Genomic DNA, 19,115 nt, shown 5'->3' on the forward strand with positions numbered 1-19,115 from the left:
GGACTAGGTCCGATGGACTAGTAGCCTGCGTAAAGGAGTCCTCGTCCAACTCCTGACCTTGTAGTAGACAGGCCGGAGGAAGTTGTTGTATCCTACCGGGCGAGGTCTGCTGCGGCGTAATAGGCCGTTTAGTAATTTTCACAGTGACATGGCTCACTTGCGGTGGAAAGGCATCCATGGCGTGGGATAGGAGTGCAGACTCCTTCCAGGGTCCTGTCGACGTTGGAAGCGACGGTGTCGTGGTAGGCATTTTCGTCGACGGTAATTTAGTCGTCGTCGATGGTGGCTGCGACGACGATGTCGTCTTCGACGTCATTTTCGTCGACGGTAAAGTCCCCACCGGACCAGTGGCTGCTTCCCGGGGACAGGCAGGTCCTTGCCAGACACTGATGGCTTGCCCTCTGAGGACTTTTTAGAAGTCTTCATAGGAGGGGTGTCTGTGGGGCTAGGGGAAGAAACCCTTGGCCTCTTCAAGGAAAAATGCGACACTCCAGACACACTCTCACCTTCGGACACCAAGTCATCAGTCTTGGTCTTGAGCCTGTTGAGCCACAGCAGAAGTCGACCTTCTCGGTCCTTGAGGGTCTTGTTGGAGAAGGTCCGACATATTTTGCAGTCCTTTGCCTGGTGGTGAGGGTAGAGGCAATATGTGAAGTCTTTTCTTGCTGCAGGAGGAACAAGCCCGGAAAAGACCCTTCTTCTGACTATCAGACATAACTGTAGAGAATAATTGAAGTGGTTTTTGAAGAAAAAGAGAAATTCCTGAGGAGCACTCAGGTGGAGACTCCCTAGCACAACGTGCGGTAGAAAATCTGAGAGACTTGGGCTCCTGGCAGGAAGGTTCTAGAAGGAGGTAGTAGCTGATTGGCTGTTTTACTTTATTTGGTCCTTTTTACAAAAGGACGCAGATAGGCCACCAAGGTGGGACCCTTGGGGCCTGCTCTGTTTGGTCCTTCCTGCAAAAGGACGTGGATAGGCTACTAAGGTGAGACCTTTGGGCCTATTCTTTTCTATGTATGTCTTTAGGACATTACTTTTTATATACCGGAGGCTCCCGTCTCGACGACGGGGAATGATTCAGGCATGTGAATCTATGAAAGACACCCAAATACTGGATAAACTACATATCAATCTGCTCGAATTGCGGGCGGTCTTCCTGGCCCTTCATGTTTTCCTGCCAAGAATCAAATATTCCCTGGTGCTCGTCCGGACAGACAACACCACGACTATGCACTACCTCAACAAACAGGGAGGGACACGCCCGCTGACACTCTCTCGCGAGTCGCAAAAAAGTCTGGTATTGGCTCATACTCCACGATGTAACCCTAAGGGCGGAATATGTCCCAGGTGCGGACAATGTGCTCGCCGACGCGTTGAGCATGCAGAAAACATCGTCACACAAGGGGGAGCTAGATCAACAACTTATCGACCAGATCTTCTCCAGATGGGACACGCCGCATATCGATCTATTTGCGACGAGAATGGGCGCCAAATGCCCACACTTCGCAGGTTGGCATCCCCAGTCAGGGTCTCTAGGGAATGCATTTTCCATCGCATGGCGCAAGCGTCTTTGCGTACGCCTTTCCGCCATTCCCGAAGCTTCCTAGAGTCCTCAGGAATATTTCGATGGAGCCTTGTACTTTACTTTTAATATAGCCCCAACTTGGCCGAGGCAACATTAGTTCAGAGCGCCACCGTCTATCCCTGGAGCCGCCGATCCACTTTCGGCAGTATCCATCGCTCCTCACAATGTACAACATCCGGATCTGAAGTCTCTCAGGTTAGCTACCGGGCTCCTGAGTTCCGAGAGTTCCACAATCTGAATATTCCACAAGACTGTAGGGACATTCTTGCCAGACCAAGGGCAGATGGAACTACCAAAACGTATTCCCTGAAATAGAAGCGCTTTTGTGTTTGGTGTGCAGATCAAAACTTTCGGCTTTTCTCCTCCTCGCTGGAGCAAATCTACCTTATCTATTACATCTGGCACAGTAGGGCCTAGCCCACTCCTCCATTAAGCTACTCTTAGCAGCAATATCTCGTTATAAAAGAACTTCAACGAGTCTATCTCTCTGGTCAATCAGGTCGATTCAGCAATTTCTAAAAGGATCATACAGATCTTTCCCGCCAGTAAGTGTGTTGCCACCTGCCTGGCATCTCAATGCGGTTCTTGACCAGCTCATGAAACATCCGTTTGACCCAGTACACAGAGCTGTCCTGAAGTATGTCTCGTGGAAAACAGCGCTCCTCCTGGCACTCACATCTGCAGGGAGGGTCCGTGAGCTACAGCAGTTTTTTAATCCAGGATCCTTTTTTACGGTTTAAAAAAAAAAAAAAAACGACAAAGTAATCCTGAGAACCAATCCTAGGTTTATCCCAAAAGTCCCGTCGGACTTCCACCTAAATGAACCTGTGGTTCTGCGTTCCTTCTTTCCAAACCCAAGCATGGCAACTGAAAGATCGCTGCATGCTAGGGATCTCAACAATGCTTGAAGTTTTACATTGGCAAAACGAAAACATTCAGGAAATCTAACCAGCTCTTAGTAGCTTACAGTAGACCTAGGAGAGGTCTAACACTTACCAAGCAGAGCATCTCCAGATGGATTTCTGCAGCCATTGCTTTCTGTCATGACCAAGCTGGACAGCCATTGCATTCCAAAGTGAGAGCGCACTCCACGAGAGCTATGTCCACTTCTATGGCCCTCTTCGCAGGGGCACCAGTCATTGGCATTTACAGAGCGGCAACATGGAAGTCGCCGCATACCTTCACTAGGCACTACTGCCTGGATACGGAGCTGAGGAAGGATGCAGTAGTGGGACAAGAAGTGTTCAGATATATATATATATATATATATATATATATATATATATATATATATATATATATATTTCAGTAAGGTGAGCCTTCCTCCGTCCCTCCATCCTTCTCTGGTATGCACATTTCTCTACTAATACTTATTGTGGATGTCTAATGATGGCTCATGCTCGCATGATGTGTATTATCTAAGGAATAGTATATGCTGTGCCATCAGAAATGTGCATAATATATTGCTTGCTACTCTGATTCAGGCATGTGAATCTATGAAAGACACCCAAATACTGGATACGAAATGCGTTACTTACCTGTAACTGCAGTTATCCTGTATTTGTGTCCTTCATAGATTCACATGCACCCTCCCGCCTCCCCTGGAAGGACTCACCTATCTCTCTAACAAGTTTACGCCTACCTAGCTTGGTGCGTACGAAAATCTGAGAGACCTGGGCTCCTGACAGGAAGGTTCTAGAAGGAGGTGGTAGCTGATTGGTTGGCTTCTTGACTTTGGTCCTTTTCACAAAAGGACACAGATAGGCCACTAAGTTGGGACCCTTGGGCCTACTCTATTTAGGTCCTTTTTACAAAAGGACGTGGATAGGACACTAAGGTGGGATCCTTAGGCCTATTCTTTTCTATGTATATCTCTAGGACATTACTTTTTTATATACCGGAGGCTCCCGTCTCGACGACGGGGAATGATTCAGGCAGGCATGTGAATCTATGAAAGACACAAATACTGGATAACTGCAGTTACAGGTAAGTAACGCATTTCTTTTGTGCACCGCTCTTCTACCAAAAGTTTAAATTTCAATGCCCCATCAAAAAGAAGCCCGAGATAAGAATAGGACTGCACCTTCTCTAGAGTGTGGGTCCCTATTTTATATGAAAACTTCCTACAGGGATTCATGCCTGCCAGCATCACGAAGGACTTGCTTAAATTCACCGACAGATCTAAAGTGTCCATGAAGTTAGCAAATCCATCAATTAGACACTGCAGGGCCCTCGGGGTGCGGGCAAGCAGGACAGCGTCAAAAGCACCGTTATGTGACGCTTACCTGCTTTAGGGCAATCTGTATTCTGGGCAATCAGGGTCCTCTCTAAATTATTGATGTAAAGCGAGAATAGAAAGGGGGCAAAAATACAGCCTTGTCTCACTCCGCTAGTACACGGAAAGGGTTCCCCCCCTCCGTATTATAGCGGACTTTGGCAGTGGTGTCACAGTGTAACTCTCGGAGGATGTCAATCAGACCTGGGTCAATACCCATGTTATTCATCATGGCCCATAACTTATTCCTGTTCACGTGATCAAATGCGGCTGCTAGATCCATGAACCCCATGTATATGGCTTAATTGCTGGCTTTGGTATATTTTGCCACCAGAATATTAAGGTTCAAACATTGATCACTAGTGGACCTCCCGATTTAAAACCGTACTGGGTATCTGCGATAATGCGATGCTCATCCGTCCAATCCATAAGCCGTTCCAAGATTACCCGGCCCAGAGTTTTGGCTGAGACATCGATCAATGAGATTGGTCTATAGCATTGGGGGTTGTCCCTATTGCCCTTCTTGAAGATGGGGACAATTATTGGGGTAGCCCATGAACGGGGCAATCCAGACTTAACGGCCGCATTGAATACCCTCAAGAGAATGGGGGCCCATAAGTCTATATTGCTCAGATATAGGTCCGGTGGGGTGCCATCGGGGCCTGGAGCTTTGTTACGAGTGAGGCCTTGGATCCCCTTGATAATTTCTTCTAGGGAGAATTCTACGTCTGTGCTCCGCTTTCCAGACCACCCCCCCTCCCCGTCTGTGTCCTGGTTGTGATTATAAAGACCCTCAAAATGAGTCACCCATTGTTCGGGTAAGATCTTTGTCCCTATCCTGAAAGCATGGCTTGTTAATTATCCTCCAAAATTCTGTTAGGTCCCTTTTTTCACCAGCCTCCCTTAAGTCTGCCCACGCTTCAGCTTGAAGAGAGCTCTTTCTCTCATTCAGAACCTTTTTATATGTCTGTCTACAGTGAACTATTCTTAGTTTGTCCCTAGGATTGGAATTCAAACTAGATTTTAAGTCTCTCAGGGCTCGTGAGCAATTATTGCCAAAACCATCTCGGTTGGGAGGTGTTCCCCCTAGGGCCCATACAACCACAAACGGCTACGGTTGAAGCCATTCAAAGAATATCCACTTCCACAGTAAAAAATGGATATACGGTCCTTCCTGGGGTTTATTTAGTTTTACTACAGATTTGGTCCCCATTTCTCCACCATAGCAAGCCCCCTCACAGACCTCCTCACAGACAGACACCCATCATGCATAGTCCACTGGAATCAATACCATGAAGAGAATTTCAAAGCCCTGAAAGACTACATTTGCAGGGCACCAGTTCTCCACCACCCAAATTTAACTAAAACCTTTGTACTCCAAATGGATGCATCAGGGTGGGGCCTAGGGGCTGGCTTATCTCAGCCAGACACAGAGGGAACCCTAAACCCCTTTTGTACATCAGCAGGAAACTGTTTCCTAGAGAGATACATTACTCAACGATTGAAAAGGAATGCCTTGCAAATAAAATTGGCTATAGAAGCCCTCCAATACGATCTTTTGGGATGCAAATTTCTGGTCCTCACTGATCATGCATCCCTCACCTGGTTAGTACAAAACAAGAACTCCAATCCCCGCATTTTATGCTGGTTCTTAGCGTTGCAACCATATGCTTTTCAGGCCCTCCACATCCCGGAGAAAAGGTAGATTGGGGCTGATAACCTTTCCAGATACCCTTCAGCTGAATGGCCACAACAGCCATTCCTAGGGCGGGAGCCATGTAAGAAAGGTCCAGAAAGCAACATGGACGACATTTCCAGCAGAGTCCAGGGAGCGAAAAGCATTCCAGCCTTTCCCGGGGCACAAGGGAGACCACGCCCCCTTTTCAGTCAAATGAACTGCAAGGAGGAGGAGCAGCGATCGTACCAAGAAGAGCGCGAGGGAGGCCAAGGGGAGAACGCTAAGGGGGAAGACGCAAACAGCTTTGAGTCGGGGAAGAGTTCCAGAGCATCGCGAAATCAACAGTCAAGAAGTGAATATGCTACTTACCAGTATGCATCTGTTCTTGGCATGTAGGGCTGCTAACATTCATATCTAGTGCATAGATCGCCGCCTAGTGTTGGGTCCGGATGATTGCACATTGTTGTCCTGGAAGAGTCTTCGAAGTATCACGAGATAGGTGGCTCCTCCCCTGGACTACAGTGCGCATGGGCATCGACTCCATCCCCAGATTGTTTTTAGCCATTGTGGCAGAGATGGAGTGAAATAGTGTAAAGGATGTCCATGCTAATGATTGAATGCAAGAGAGTATCTGCAGCTGCTACGGGCACCGGGGAGGAGGGCGGGCGATATGAATGTTAGCAGCCCTACATGCCAAGAACAGATGCATACTGGTAAGTAGCATATTCAGTTCGAGGCATGTGGGCTGCTAAATTCATATCTAGTGCATAGAATACATAGCAGTCCCTCCACTAAGGGCGGTTGCCCGTGCCAGCTGCAGAAGCTTGAAAGAGTGTTTTGAGAACAGCCTGTCCTACAGCTGCTTGCTGTTTGGAATGCACATCGGCACAGTAATGTTTGGTAAATGTGTGTGGTGTAGACCACGTAGCTGCTCTACAAATGTCTTCCAAAGGAATGTTGCCCAGGAAAGCCATGGAGGCCCCCAACTTGCGTGTGGAGTGCGCCCTTGGGGGTATTGTTAAAGTACGTTTAGCTTTTTGATAACAGATTTGAATGCACTTAACAATCCATCTGGCTATTCCTGCTTTGGAAATAGGGTTGCCTTTGTGCTGTGCTGAGAAGGCAACAAAAAGTTGTTGTGTTTTCCTAAAGTGTTGTGTTCTGTCAATGTAGTACATCAACGCCCTCCTAACGTCCAATGTATGAAGCATTCTTTCCGCTACCGTTTGTGGGTTTTGAAAGAATGCGGGCAGGTCAATAGTTTGGTTGATATGAAACTGTGACACCACCTTCGGAAGGAATTTGGGGTTAGTGCGTAGTACTACCCTGTTTGAATGAATTTGTATGAATGGCTCCTGGACTGTGAGCGCTTGCAGCTCACTAACACGTCTGAGCGACGTAATAGCAATGAGAAATGCCACTTTCCATGTGAGGAACTGAAGCTCGCAGGAGTGCAGTGGCTCGAAAGGTGGGCCCATCAGCCTAGTGAGGACCACATTGAGGTTCCACACTGGAGCTGGTGGTGTTCTCGGAGGAATGACTCGTTTCAGTCCCTCTAGGAAGGCTTTAATGGCAGGCACCCTGAAAACAGAGAGATGCTGCCTGTTCTGGAGATAAGCCGCTATGGCGGATAAGTGTATCCGAATGGAAGCGTACGCTAGATTGCATTTGTGAAGATGTAACAAATAGCAGATGATGTTAGGAATGGATGCGTCTAGCGGGTTGATATCGTGTTCTGTACAGTAAATGACAAACCGCTTCCATTTTGCTGCATAGCAAGCTCTGGTAGTGGGCTTTCTTGCCTCTCGTACGATATCCATGCATTCTGGAGGCAGGTTGAGGTAGCCAAACTCTAGGACCTCAGGAGCCAGATCGCCAGGTTGAGCTGTTGCGGATCTGGATGCTGAATGTCGCCATGGTTCTGCGTCAAGAGGCTTGGGGAGAGATGCAGCCTTTGATGCGGTACCACGGAAAGTTCTAGAAACATGGTGTACCATGGTTGGCATGCCCACGTTGGAGCAACCAGGATGAGCGTCATCGAGTGTTGCTTTAGCTTTCTTGCCACCAGCGGAATGAGAGGCGCTGGGGGAAAAGCGTACGCAAATCTGCCTGACCAGTTCATCCATATCGCATTCCCTTGCGATTCCGGGTGAGGGAACCTGGCGGCAAAGCTTTGGCATTTTGCGTTTTCCTGTGTGGCAAACAGGTCTATCTCTGGATGACCCCACTGCTGGAAGTACGGGTGGAGTACTGATGGATGTATCTCCCACTCGTGCATTTGATGGCTGTATCTGCTGAGCAGATCCGCCATCTGATTGTCCTTGCCCGGGAGGTGTTCTGCCATGAGGAAAATGTTCCTCTGAATGGCCCACTTCCACATGCTCTGAGCCAGGTGAGACAGCTGTGGCGAGTGAGTACCTCCCTGCTTCTGGATGTAGTACATGGCTGTCATGTTGTCCGTCCGGATCAACACGACCTTGTTGCACAGATGTACTTTGAAGGACTTGAGCGCCATGAAGATTGCCATCAATTCCAGGTAGTTGATGTGCAACTTCTGTTGCTGGGTGGACCACAGTCCCTGCACCGTGTAGTGGAGCACATGCGCTCCCCACCCTTGGAGAGATGCGTCCGCTGTTAGGATAATCTGCGGCACAGGCTCTTGGAACGGTCGTCCCTTGCAAAGGTTGTGTGGATTCCACCAATGCAGAGAGTTGTATGCCCGACCGGTCACCAACACTAGGTCTGTCAGTTGTCCCTGAGCCTGTGTCCACTGCGCTAAGCATTCTTGGAGTGGACGCATGTGCAACCTTGCGTGCGGGACTATGAAGATGCAGGAGGCCATCATGCCTATCAACTGCATGAACACCCTCGCTGGTAGGGAGTGTTGTGGTCTGAACCCCTGGATCAGCGACTGAATGTTGTCGATCCTGACCGGGTTTGGCTGAGCCATAGCAGTCAGGGTATTTATTGTCGCACCGAGATACTGCCGCACATGGGCTGGTTGAAGGTGCGACTTTGGGTAGTTTAGCGAGAACCCCAGACTGTGGAGGAGGTGAATGGTGTGGGACATGTCCGCGGCGCACTGCCGTTCCGACTTTGCTTGAACGAGCCAGTCGTCCAGGTAAGGGTAGACATGTATGTTCTGCCTCCTGAGGTGCGCCGCAACTGTCGCCAGACACTTTGTAAATACTCTGGGGGCAGTGGTCACTCCGAAGGGTAGGACCTTGAACTGATAGTGCCTGTTTTGAATGGTAAACCTGAGGTATTTTCTGTGGGATGGGTGGAGTGGTATGTGGAAATAAGCATCCTTGAGGTCCAAGGTTGCTAGGAAGTCCCCTTGGTTTAGCAGGGGAAGAATCTGCTGCAGTGTAAGCATGTGAAAGTGTTCTGACAGTATATACAGGTTGAGGGGGCGTAGATCTAGAATGGGTCTGAGGGATCCGTCCTTTTTTGGGATAAGGAAGTACAGGGAATAGACCCCTGTGCCTCCCTCCTCCACTGGTACGAGCTCGATTGCGCCTTTTTGCAGCATCACCACAACTTCCTGCTGCAATAAGTGCAAGTGCTCTGCTGACATAGGACGTTGTCTTGGGGGAATGGTGGGTGGAGTAGATGTTAACTCCAAACAATAGCCGTACTGGATAAGCTGTCTTACCCACCTGTCTGTGGTGAAGGATGTCCAGACTGGCAGGAACTGCTGGAGTCTCCCCCCGACAGGTGTTGGATGGTCGGGGGCAGTGACAGAGAGTCACTGTTTGTTGGCGGCAGAGGAACGGGAGTTGTTGTTTCCTCTGCCTTTGGCACTGTTACCCCTGTAACCCCCTCTACCCTGCTTGGGGTACGAGGATTGTGCACCACCTTTTGTGAATTGTGTCTGTTGACCCAAGTGTCCTCTGGTAACACCACGTGCTCCTGAGCGACGAAAAGTGCTCCCCCTGAATTGTTGAGACTGAAGCGCCCCCATGGACTTAGCGGTATCATTGTCCTTTTTAATTTTTTCGAGGGTGGTGTCAACATCTGGGCCAAACAGTCTGTCAGGATTAACGGGCTGGTTGATTATGGTTGTTTGAATGTCAGGTTTAAATCCTGATATGCGAAGCCATGCCTGTCGCCTTAACATGACGCTAGTGTTAATCGCCCTAGCCGCTGTATCAGCCACATCAAGTGCACACTTTATTGCGGCGTTTGAGATGAGCTTTCCCTCTTGTATGAGCATTTCGGCTGCCTCCTTAAACTCATCAGGTAGGTGTTGAAGGAGCTGTTCTAGGGTGTCGTAATGCGCTCTATCGTATCGTGCCAATAGTGCCTGTGTGTTTGATATACGCCAGATATTGGCAGCCTGCGCAGCCACCCGTTTGCCCGATGCCTCAAGCACTTTCGACTCCTTGTCTGGGGGAGGAGCTTCACCCGTTGTTTGGGAGTTTGCCCTCTTGCGGGCATTGGCGACCACCAACGAATCCAGAGGCAACTGTCCCCGAATATATGCAGGGTCCCCAGGTGCTGGCCTGTATTTCTTTTCGATACGTGGGTTTACCACTCTCGCCCTGGTAGGTTCTTTAAAGATCTCTGGGGCATGCTTAAGGACACCTTTTAGCATAGGAAGTGTCTTAACTGTTCTTTCTGAGACAGAGAAAGTGTCAAACAAAAAATCTTCCTCCACCGGGTCAGCATGCATGTCCACATCATGATTTGCAGCTGCCCTCTCTATCAAAGCATTAAATGCTGCTGAATCCTCAGTTGGTGATGTACGTGCACCAAAACCCTGTGGGTCCTGTACCACCTGATGTCCTCCCTGGTCACCAGTGTCGTCATACGAGTCCTGTTGACCATCAGGGTCATTGGCAGCTGGGAAATTGTACTGGTCATATTGGTTATCATCCTCTCCCCCTGACTGGTTGGGGGAAGGTGATGGACTCCTCCTTGGTGGTGGCTGAATAGGTTCAACAAGGGCAGGAATGTCCTGTGCCGCCCTCTTCTTTTTTAGTGGAATGACATAGGATTCCAATGGTTGGGAAGTGATCTTTCTTTTATAGAGGGTCAATTTCCCTGTTTCGGCATCGATGTAATGCTCAGATTGGTCTTCTGAGGCATTCGTCGGCACCGATCTGGGTGCAAACGCCTTTGGTGCCACCTTAGGTGGCAGAGTGTAGAGAAGCTTGGTCGAAGTCTTCGCAGGTGTGTCCACCAGTTTCGGAGCCGACGGCGTAGGAGCCGTTGACGTCAAAGTCTTCTCCCGAATACGTTTGAGGGAGTCGGTGACCTGTTTTGTGAACGAGGCGGAGGGTTTGGTAGCCGACGCCCGATGTTCGGTAGCGTCGGAGGCGCTTGGTGTGGACGAGTGTGCCGCCGACAAATCTTCTGCTCCAACGGCTCCTGGCTCCGTCGTAGGCTTAGGCGCCGACGCCGTTGCCGCAGACCCGGCATCCGTGTGCCGATGCGTTGTGCCTCCGGCCTTCGGATTGTGGCCCTTAGTAGACTTCGATTCGACTGTGCGTTTACTTGTGGGCGCTGCAGCTTTGTCCGAAGGCGCGTCAACAGCCTTAGTGGAACGTGCCGGAGCGACCGTGCTCGAGACGTGATGGACAACCTTCTTAGAGGACGGCTCCTTGGCCACCTTCTGCTGCGCTGTCGACTCAACAGTTTTCTTCGACTTCGGAGGGCCGGAGGGCGACGGAGTCGATGAGGGAGCAGGCTTTGAAATTTTTGTTGGGACGTCGGCCATTTTAGGTGTTGCCGATTCCGAAGGTTTCGGTTTCGTTTTTGGCGGGACGTCGGCCATCTTTTGTGTAGTCGAGTCCGAAGGTTTCGGTTTCGGTACGCGCAATGGCGGCTCCGCTGGAGTGTCCGTGGCCGGGCCAGAAGGCGGGGCCGGGGATAGCGGTGCAGGGTCGTGGGTAAGGCCGAGTGGCGATCCCGTGACCCGAGCCTGAGCCATGTAACTTTCGGGGCATAGCTCTTCCTCTGAGCTATCTTCCGCGGCCTCATCAACTTCTTCGTCGTCCCCTACCTCCTCGACGTATTCAAGGTCTTGGCCCAGTTCCTCGACGTGGTCTTCTGGATCGGCCTGGACCTCCGTCGACGGGGGTGAAATCTGAAGATGATGGCTTTGGCCTTCTTCTGCGGGGTCGTCGAATATATCGTCGGGTGCCGGAGCCGCTCGCTGTGCCTCAAGGCGCACCGCGCGCCGAAGCTTGAGCGTTTTCTTGGACCTGAACTTAGAGCAGGCCATGCAGTTGTCCTCGTTGTCGTCCGGCGAGAGGCATTTATTACAGACTGGATGCACGTCGATATGTGGATATTTGGATCCACAGACGGGGCAGAACTTGAACGGACTCCGCTCCATGAGAAGTTCGTCGGGGTCTTGCTGCGACGAGAGGGCCTCGATGTTGGAAGAGTCACTTGACTCCGCAGAATCCCGACTCAAAGAGCCGGATGATGGTCGAGACCGCACGCAAACAATACCGACGCAGGTAACGAAGGCCTTTTGGCCTTAAGAAGAGATTTTTACGATTCCGACACGGAGACGTCGAAATCACATCCGAACCCAATGGCGGAAAAAAACAATCTGGGGATGGAGTCGATACCCATGCGCACTGTAGTCCAGGGGAGGAGCCACCTATCTCGTGATACTTCGAAGACTCTTCCAGGACAACAATGTGCAATCATCCGGACCCAACACTAGGCGGCGATCTATGCACTAGATATGAATTTAGCAGCCCACATGCCTCGAACACATCTTGACGACACTGAGAATACAACCTTGAGTGTAAAAGAGGGCACCACAGAGACCAAGGCAGAGGACCTCAAAAGAAGAGTTGCTTTACTACGCCAGCTGCGACCTGATTGACCCAAGAAGCACCAGTGACCCGAGAAATACATTATACACCACAGACTCCAATACCACAACCCAGGAGACGGGTCATGGTCAAAGGCAAGTACCAGAGACCATCCAGTACTTTTGGTGGGGCACCAGGGAGTGACGGCACACAAACGAACGTGGGTGGTGCATGTGTGTGTTTGGGCGGCGTGCTCACGGAACCTCCCTTCCACCATGAAAACCCCCACTGTTGAATCATTACCTACCCTGGTGTAGGTGGCCCATGCGTGAATATCACCCAAAGGAAGGTGCCTTTGTTAATTCCTTGTTTTTTTTTCTCTTTTTCTTCCATGTTTGACTTGCGTCTTGTTGGGCATCTGGAGAAACGTGGTGTGGTTGAAGAGTAGGAAGACCCATCCCTATCAAGCGCAGCCATCCATGACGAAAGTGAACTCAACTCAATTCTTTTTTGGTTATTTTTACCACTGTTTCAATAAACCTTTATTTGTTCTAACACTACAGACAGTGTGGACTGCTCCCATACACGACTACGCTATGTCATCTCAAAACATTATTCTATTACTCACACTTAAACTGAAAGTAGCAAGGATTAGTACCATTATTTCCTCTTGGCTCAGTTATAGCAGATCCATTTATCAAACTTTTATTCCTCTGACTGGTACAATTCATTAACAGAAGCACCCACTAATACAATACTGCACAAAGGTTTCCAAATGTTTTTCTATATAGCCGTTAAACAAATATGGCTGATTAATGTAACTGAATCTTACAAGTTTGAGTTTAAAGTTTAGTTAACTTTCAATCGATTCCTTTCGTAATCAAACAATTCTCAGTGCTTTAGGAGCTTTTGAACACTGTCCAGCAAGAGTGTGATCATTATTTAGTAGCAGTTTGTTTATCAACATCACAAGAGAATATAACAACTTCAGTTAATAGGAGTAATGGCATTACTCAAGCGGCACAAAACTATAAGCTAAATGTTAAAAATTAGGAATGTCTGTAAAACATTCTCCAGAAGACTTTTCTCTCCTCCTCTGTGGTTTGTGCAGCTAGTCGTCTTCTGAAGACTGCTTCAACCCTCATTAATTTTTTAAGAAACTGAAACAGGTCACTGTGAGGTCCTCCTGGTTACCTGGTTTCAGGTATTCTTCTTTGACATTTGTAGATAGTGATCCCTTAAAGAAAACACATATCTATGGAATGATTGTGCCTTTGGTATAGATAATGTTGGATACCTTGATCCAAAATATTTATGTTTTGTAGTACACGATTACTGGAGGCTGTGGTCTCTCAGTGGGGCATAAAGAATGTAAAGAATCTGAAACAATATTTGTTTTTAATCTGCTTTTCCTCTCAATGATTTGCATTACCTGCATTGTTCCAAATGTAATAAAGTAATTAAAGCTTAACATGTGATCATCCAAGAACAGAACAGAAAGGTAATCAAAAACAATATGCTACAGTGTATGTACAGTTTTACTATATGTAGGGAAAATGGAAATACAAGCCAAAGTCTGACTGCTGAAGCTTCCGAGCAACATCAGAAAAAGCAGTACGTCACAGATTAAAGACAGGCAACAAAATGTAGCCAGAAAAATGAATTGTTTAACTGATCCAATGTGTCACTGTGGGATGTTGCAGAGGACATATCTGTGGGAAGATAACTGTACTTACTTGTAGTTCGAGTTCGCCACCACAGGAATTTAATATTTGTGAAACAGTGAGTCTCTTCTGACTTGTTCATATGGTTATCAGTTCATATGGCAAGGGAACGCACTTCAATGAGAATCAGAGGTGATGTATCAATTAAAGGAATTGTAAATATGTACTAGTACAAATGAACCGTAATTTAAATGTCAGACTCCCCAATAGAAATGTTTCTACAAGTTGTCCAGCAAGGTCAGTACTTACTATGCTTTGACTGGTGCCTGTGCTTCATTCGCGCTGATGATGAACAGCGGAAAAAGAATGGAAAACAAACATCCGCTGAGAAAGAAACGTTGACATGTTAAGTTATGATAAATTCCACAACCGATAAATGAGCTTTAAAAAAACTATCCAAAAAATACCGACATATATATATATAATATATATATATATATATATATATATATATACACATACACACACCCACAATCACACCCACACACAACCACACCACCAAACCCACAACTACAAACACACCCACATCACACACAACCACACAGACAAACACACACACAACCACACACACACAAACACAACCACACACAGACAACCACACACGCCACACAACCACACATAACCACACACACAACCAAACCCACACACAACCACACACACAACCACAAACCCGACCACACCCACACCCACAACCATATACACAACCACACACAAAACCACACCCACAACCACCCACACAACCATTCCCAACCACACACACCCAACCCCACACACACACACACACACACAACCACACACACACACACACACAACCACACACACACGCACACACAACCACACACACACACACTCTCCAATGGACAGTTTGAGTACTAATAAGAAACAAGTCATGCTTATATTGGTGCAATATGAATCATTTCCGTTATGGATATCTGCACTTTCTACATTACATATAGTACAAGTGAAACAGAGAAAGCTGTACGCAAATGCTTTATAGTTGCTTTTTCATTGGGCATTCCCACACGACTCACATTAGCATGTACCTACTTTTGAATTTTTCTCGCAGAGAGTAAATCTAGGACGGGTATTTCTTATCAACAAATTACAATTTCCCAATTTAGCGCCTCTGAAAAGCTGTGCTCAAAGAGTCTGCAGCTACCTATTCCGCGGGCATGTGCTTTCCATCTGAACCTTTTCTACAATTCCCAATTCACCTAGGCTTCTTCTTATGGTGGGTTGGGGGGTTATCGTATTCCCCACCCTGCCAGAGAGCACTGAATTGTTGCCATTATGTTTTTTGTACTAATCTGCAACAGGCTGTTCAGTACCAGTGTCTGAAAAAGCTTCAAAGCTACACGCAGTGTCCTTGACTATAGACAAGTTTGAATTCAAGTGTACGGCTGTAACATTAGATTTCCTGTTAACTCCTGCATGTGCGCGCTCCAACCCGTCAGGAATGCATCTGGTCTGCTGAATACGTGAGGCAACACGTTTGAAAATTACCTCCTCTCCAAGAAAGTGTGTATTTTCCACCATATTAGGTAAATCATCACCTTCTATGAAAATTACCTCCTCTCCAAGAAAGTGTGTATTTTCCACCATATTAGGTAAATCATCACCTTCTATGATATCACTAGATATGATAGCAGTCGGACTGCCTCTGAACGCTCCTGTTTGGCCTCTATGTCTTCATTTATGTGGAGATGTGCTGTATACCACTATCTCCCAGACTGCTCATATTTCACATAATCCAGACCTTTGTACAGGCTGCCTTTGTGAGCTTGGTCTTCAAAGTTAATGGTTGTCCGTTTTGCCTTATTTTCAATGCCAAGCTCACACACTGCAAATGCTGAGGTTTCTTTCTTACATTTACCTTTTATGAAGCCTCATTTACTTATTAAACCAACAACGGGCATATTTTACACCTAAGATTATTGTGGAAGTAGAAAGACAGAAACTCGTCCAGAAACCAGTGCGCCCCCTATTACTTCATGTGTAAGTTTGAATGATAAGGGGGGGGGGAGGGAAACAACACTTTCTATAGAAGATCCAGTTCTGAACCATTGTACACATTCCATGGCAAGTAGGCATTTCTTTTTAATGACAATCGACTTCACTTGCATTTTCTGAGTACATAGTCAGATCTACAAATAATGTACTATAAAGAACAAGTTAATTCACTTCTCTTGGTAATACTCCTTCTGGTGGATACTCTCTCTAACTGCAGATTACTACCTTTAGAAAATCCCCCAAGTGCCAGAGTGGAACCAAAGATTTTCTTTTTTTTGTCAGCAGAGCACCAGAGCTGCTTGGTGGGGTTATGCACCCCTGAAGTGATGAACTGAAGCCCCACACAAGCTTCCCACCTGTGCACTGATGTAAATTTCTTATCTTCACCCTTTCCGAGTCCTCAGACACTGTGCCTGGACTACTTTTGGTAACAGCATGCTAAATTCGCAATTGGGACCTTTAGAATTTAGAAAGGAGCCACTCCACTGTAAGGGGAGGTAGTAGAGCAGTGTGGAATCTGCCATTACATTATCTACCAGAAGGAGCACTATCGAAGGTAAGTAACTTGTTCTGTGGATGCATATTTCGAACCATGTGTTCCTCATCTTAGAACAGATACCAAAGGAATATCTGCCCAAAGTGGAGAATCTGTGAAGTGGGCTCAAACCAAAAAGTCTTGAAGGATTGTGCAGGCAAAATATTCTTCCCGCCGGTCCTGGCTGTCAAGAGAGCAGTGCTTCACAGCCTTGGCAGCAGCCTTGGCCCTGGTGGAATGAACTTTCAGACTTTCCGAGGGCTGCTTCTTGGCTGGCGAGTAGCAGGTATCAATGAAGAGGCCTACCCAACTCGACATGGTATTCTTTTGCACCACTTTCCATTTCTTTTCTCCAGAGAAGCCTGAACAAAGCTGATCTTCCACTTAATGGTCCTTGGCATGATCAACGTAAAAGCTTGTCTGGAGAAAAAGGTGGTGTAAGGCGGCTTCACTTAAGTGCAAGTAGTCTACTCATAAGATGAGCTGCTGTAATAATAATGAGGAAAACATGGGCCAATTTTTCTATTTGAGCGATTAGCCCATCCTCCACCAGGGAGACAGAGTACATTTAGAAATGTCCGCTGGCCTGATGGACATTTCAAACAATGACAGCAACCGCTGTAGGCGGTTCCTACCAGTGCAGTGTAACTTTGCCGGACGAGTCATACAGCAAAGTTACAGTTGCATTATTTTCGACATGAAAATCCAAAAGTGTTTTTTTCTTTTTGAAACCCCCCCCAAAAAAACAATGCCTCTTTGCCATGTAAGTTTCCTCCTATGGCAAGGGGGACATGAGCAATTTTCAATGCCCTTTACCGGCAAGTGTTTCCTGGTGGTGACAGGAATTTCAAAATGGCCATATATCCGCTTGTCAAAATAAGGTGGGTGGACATATAGTCAAACCTCTCTGAGGGTTCTTACTCCGCTGATCACGGCGGAGATGGAGTAGTCTTCACCGTCATCAAACTATGGTCCGCCCAAATCAAAATTGGGCAGGTGGATCATAATGTTGGCGAGGAGGGAACGCCATCACCATTGCAACAGAGTACCCTCTCCACCAACATTTAAATCGGTTCCAGTCTTCAAGGTCAGGAGACACAGTAAGCAGCTATGCATCGACTCGAAGAGTGTACACATGGGGAAATCGGACAAAACGGCCAACAAATTACCATCTGTAGTGCTCACTGCAAGACCTTGCTGGGCTAAAGACAAAACAAATAGAAGGGGATCCAACAGTTGTACCTGTAAACAGCACCAGGTCACAAATGTATCCCAGTGCTGGGCATTAATGGATTTTGCAGTGCGGCGTCTGGCAGCAAGGATAACATACACCATGTCAGACGGCAAAGCAAAAGCAGTCAACTCCTGTTGCACCATCTCCATGTGTGCAGGTGCAGACTGCCTAGATTTGGGTGGAGGACCCAGCCACAGATGTTGTCCGGAAGTCCTCACAAAGTGGCACCTTGAGTGGCAGAAAGAGGATCATGTATAGGAATTCTGGATACTTCACTGTCTTGGCCTAATTTGGAGCCACTAGAATGACTTAGGTTTGGTCATTCTGGATCTTCTTCAGACCTTGGTGCTGGATAGGCGATTTGGTGTATGGTCATGCAGGTATGCAAGAGCCCATTCTTCCATTCCACCCTAACAGGTGTTCTTGCAGAAACTCAAATGTGTAAAATGTTTGACACTGCGCATTCTTGATGGTAGCAAAAATATCTAGCGAGGGCTCTCTCCATTGTTGGAAGATGCCCTGTGGCACCTCGGAATGCAGACACCATTTGTGATCTGTCAGAGAAAGTTTATTCAGTTAATGTATTAGGTTAATTCACTCTGGCATTCAGAGATCCTGAAAGGTGATTCACGATCAATGAGATGCCCTGATCCGTGGGGGCAGGGGTGCGTAGCTTAGGCGAGGAGATGGATGGCTTGTGATCCTGCAGCTCTGCTCCAGGGAAGCAACTATTTGCCTGAAATCCTGCCTACACGGTGTAATTTCTTATCTGAAGAAGCTGAAATTGATGCCTCATAACAATGCACACCCGAAGACATGCTGATCCACCTTTTTAAACCACCACCAAAGGACGGTGCTGACAGACTTGGATCGTATTAAAGCCAAACGGCTCCTACCAAGGTGGAGACCCTTCAGAATGGCCTCCATCTAAGCCGATATCTGCACCGGAAACATCAGACACATTTCCGAACATGCCTAAGTAAGAAGTTCCTAATTACGTTGCAATCTCAATCTAAATATTTGCACCCAAAACTGTCTTCAGAAGACTGCTGCTGCTAGACACTGGCTGTTCCCATAATGAACAAAATGGCAACCCCCATTTCCGACAACTTGGCAATGCTTTCTGTGCGCGTCTGATACCCCATCTGTGCTTCATATACCCCAGTGCTGAACTTTTATCAAACATGTCAGGGGCAATAAAATGCACAATATGCACTCAACAATATTTATGTGCTATCACCCTTGTTAAGTACTTTGATGTGATTGGACCTGCAGTTAAAATGGGGGCACTCGCCCAC

General features: G+C 47.4%; 1 protein-coding gene across 3 annotated transcripts in view; it reads right to left on the reverse strand.

Annotated features, from left to right (window-relative positions):
- The window catches only part of EI24 (EI24 autophagy associated transmembrane protein), a 380,944-nt gene that overhangs the window by 79,022 nt on the left and 282,807 nt on the right, over positions 1 to 19,115 (reverse strand). For all 3 annotated transcript variants that reach the window (XM_078682120.1, XM_078682118.1, XM_078682119.1), the window contains one exon: positions 14,288 to 14,362. In XM_078682120.1, coding sequence (XP_078538246.1) covers positions 14,288 to 14,362 — 75 coding nt within the window. The remainder of the gene's footprint in view (positions 1 to 14,287; positions 14,363 to 19,115) is intronic.

Source organism: Lissotriton helveticus, chromosome 3_1 (genome assembly GCF_964261635.1).
Source record: "Lissotriton helveticus chromosome 3_1, aLisHel1.1, whole genome shotgun sequence".
In the NCBI taxonomy this organism is placed as follows: Eukaryota; Metazoa; Chordata; class Amphibia; order Caudata; family Salamandridae; genus Lissotriton; species Lissotriton helveticus.